General features: G+C 38.4%; 1 protein-coding gene across 1 annotated transcript in view; it reads right to left on the reverse strand.

Annotated features, from left to right (window-relative positions):
- Window positions 1-1,064: 1,064 nt before the first annotated feature.
- The window catches only part of LOC143034107 (uncharacterized), a 5,666-nt gene continuing 3,677 nt past the window's right edge, over window positions 1,065-3,053 (reverse strand). The window contains exon 2 of the mRNA XM_076200051.1: window positions 1,065-1,144. Coding sequence (XP_076056166.1) covers window positions 1,065-1,144 — 80 coding nt within the window. The remainder of the gene's footprint in view (window positions 1,145-3,053) is intronic.

Here is a 3,053-nt window from a genome sequence, read left to right on the forward strand (position 1 = left end):
GAGGAAGATGAGTAAGAGGAGGAAGGGGAGGAAGAGGAGGAGTAGGAGGAGGAGGAAGAGGAAGATAAGGAAGAAAATTAAAAAGAAGGGAAAGGAGGAGGGAGAGGAAAAGGAGGAGAAAGGGGAAATGAATGAAGAAGAGGTAAAGGAGGAAGAGGAACAGGAGGAAGGAGATAAGAAAGAGGAAGAATAGAAATAGGAAAAGGAAGGAGAGGAGGAGAAAGAGGAAATTGTGATGAAAGAGGAAAAGGAGAGAAAGAGAAGAAAGAGATTGAAAATAAGAGAAAGAGAACAGAGGGATAAGGGAAAGGAGGAATATGAGGAAAAAGATAAGAAAAAGAAGAAAAAGAAGAAAGTGGAGAAAAAGTAGAAAGAGTAGGGCGAAACGGAAGAGGAGAGAGAGGAAGAAGAAAGGAGGTGGAAAAGGAAGAGGAGGAATATCAAGAAGAAAAGAAAGAGAAGGAAGAGGGGAAGAAGGAGGCTAGAAAGAAAATTAAATGGTGGTGGTTGTTGTTGCGGGGTCTGCAGGGGCTATGGTGAAAATGGCGGTAGTAGAGGAGGAGGAAGAGGAGAATCGTTAGTGATCAAAGTGGTGGTTGTGGAGATTTAACGGTGATAGAATGGTGGTGGAATGGTAGTAGAAGTGCTGATAGTTGTAGTAAAACGTGCTGGTAGTTATAGTTATGATGCTTTTTGTGATAGCAACAGATTTGGAAGCAAATAATTTGGCGGTGTTGGTGATGGAGGATGCCGTGGCGATAGAGGTGCTGGCGCCGTTAAAAGTAGCGGTGTTGGTGCTGGTGTCACCGGTGGTGTTGGTGGCAGTGGTGGTGGCGGTGGCGGTGGTGGTGGTGCTGAAAGTGTCGGTGACGGTGGCGCCAGTGGTGGCGCCAGCGATAATGATTTGTTGATTTTGGCTCGACATTCATGGCATCATTCTTTCATTTCATCCTCTTATTTTTCATTCTGTCTTGGTTCTCTTTTCTCTCCACTGAAGGAGAAATAACCCATTTCGGTCCATTGCAAGCCCTTCCATTAGTCTGATACGCTGGGATGATCCACTTTCAAAAATAACGAAACCATATTGGTTTCTTCATCTCGTTTGCCTGCCAAAAGTTGGACTTTTGATAGGCCGCGATCTGGCCTGTGATTGGTCAATAACCGATGAAGTGGACACAGAGACACAGTCCGAAATGAAAAAGGAAAAGAGGTCCTCTACCGGATTCCGCAGAAATAAGAATGTCCCTAGGCTTAAAGCTTTTAAAATTTCGTATAACACTCTGCCTTCACCCGGTATACTTTGGCTCTTTCTATATTTTTCTAGCTTCATAGCACTTTCTCTACGTGTCTGTCAGCAACTTTAGTTTGAATGAGGGCGCATGTACAAACGCACGCACACACACACACACACACACACACACACACACACACACACACACACACACACACACACACACACACACACACACACATACAAACACACTACCATCAAATAGTGTTGGACAAGGATTATATAATCACTGTATGAAAAATAGAGAAGAAATCATGTTTTTGACTAAGAAAAAATTAAATGTGACGAAGGTTACTGATGGAGAAAACAGTGTGGAAATGATCATGATAAGAGTTCAAATAATGACATGAAAAGTAGAAAGTTTGTTGTGATTTATGTGCCCCCAAAAACGAATTCTTGGAAAGAGAGCGATTATTCTAAATGTTAGAAGACACAAGGCATTCATTAAATAAGACGCCGAAGGATGAAGGAAACGTAGTCCTTACGGGATATTTTAACTGCAAAGAAATATATTGGGATGAGATGCCAGTGAAAGGTGGAGAGGACCTTTGGGGAAATATACTATAAGTACTTGACATGACTGTAGAACATACAATGACACAATGGGTAAAATAAAATACCAGATATAGAAATGATTATTAAACGTCAAAAATAGATTTAATATTTACATCAGAGCCTGAAATCGTGGATAAAATTAAATACAAGGCACCAATTGGGAAAAATGACCACAAACTACTTGATTCTGAACTAAATGAGGAAATATATATGGAGAGAAATAAGAAACACAGAAAAGGAAGACTGATGTATAACAAAGCGGACTTTGGGAAACTTAGAAATTTCTTTCAAAAATTTATTTGGGAAAAATTCTACAATAAAGAGGCACAAGTGGAAGAGAAATGAATGGTTTTGAAGGAAATCTATAATGAAGTAGTGGATATATATGTACCAAGATAAGAACAGGAAAAGGTGTATATTAAGTGCTTGGAAAAGATGAAAAAATATATAAAAATGGAAAATAGCAATTACATATCAGTCTAAGAAATGATTATGTAATAGTACGCACGGAGGAAAAAAGAAACCATGAAAAAGACATAGTAGAAAAATATAAAGACCAACTAAAATTATTATACAGATATGTGAACAGTAAACTAAAAAACAAATAGGAAATAGTAAAATTACAAAAAAGGAATATAGAATACACAGAAAATATAGAAATGGCTGAAGTCATGAACAAACATTCAAGTCTGTGTTCACTAGAAAAATATACAACGTTGGGATGAAAGGAATTAAGTGAGACCCCCCCCCCCCCGAGAGAAATAATTGTAACAAGAAAAGGAATAATGTACCAAATAATGAACCTTGATGTCAGGAAATCTCACGGGCCGGATGGAATTGCAAACGGGATAATAAAAGAATGGAAAGATGAACTAGACACAGTATATAAAATAATAAGCTGCTCACTCAAAAGAAGGAAAAATACCGGACGACTGAAAAATGCCAATATCGTACCAATATATAAAGCTGGAAACAAGAAAGGCCCAACAAACTGCAGACCAGTCTCCCTTACAAGTATAGTAGCCAAAATTTGTGAAAAAGTTATCAAAAATAGATGGACAAAAAACCTGGAGGAGAACAATATACTAAATCCGAGACAATTCGGATTTAGACAGGGAAGGATATGTGCCACAAATTTGATCTGTTTTTATTGAAAATTGATAAATATAATACAAGAAAGGGATGAAGGGGTTGATTGCGCTTTCAT

The sequence above is a fragment of the Oratosquilla oratoria genome, chromosome 16 (genome assembly GCF_046742065.1).
Source record: "Oratosquilla oratoria isolate Oo_2021 chromosome 16, ASM4674206v1, whole genome shotgun sequence".
Classification (NCBI taxonomy): Eukaryota; Metazoa; Arthropoda; class Malacostraca; order Stomatopoda; family Squillidae; genus Oratosquilla; species Oratosquilla oratoria.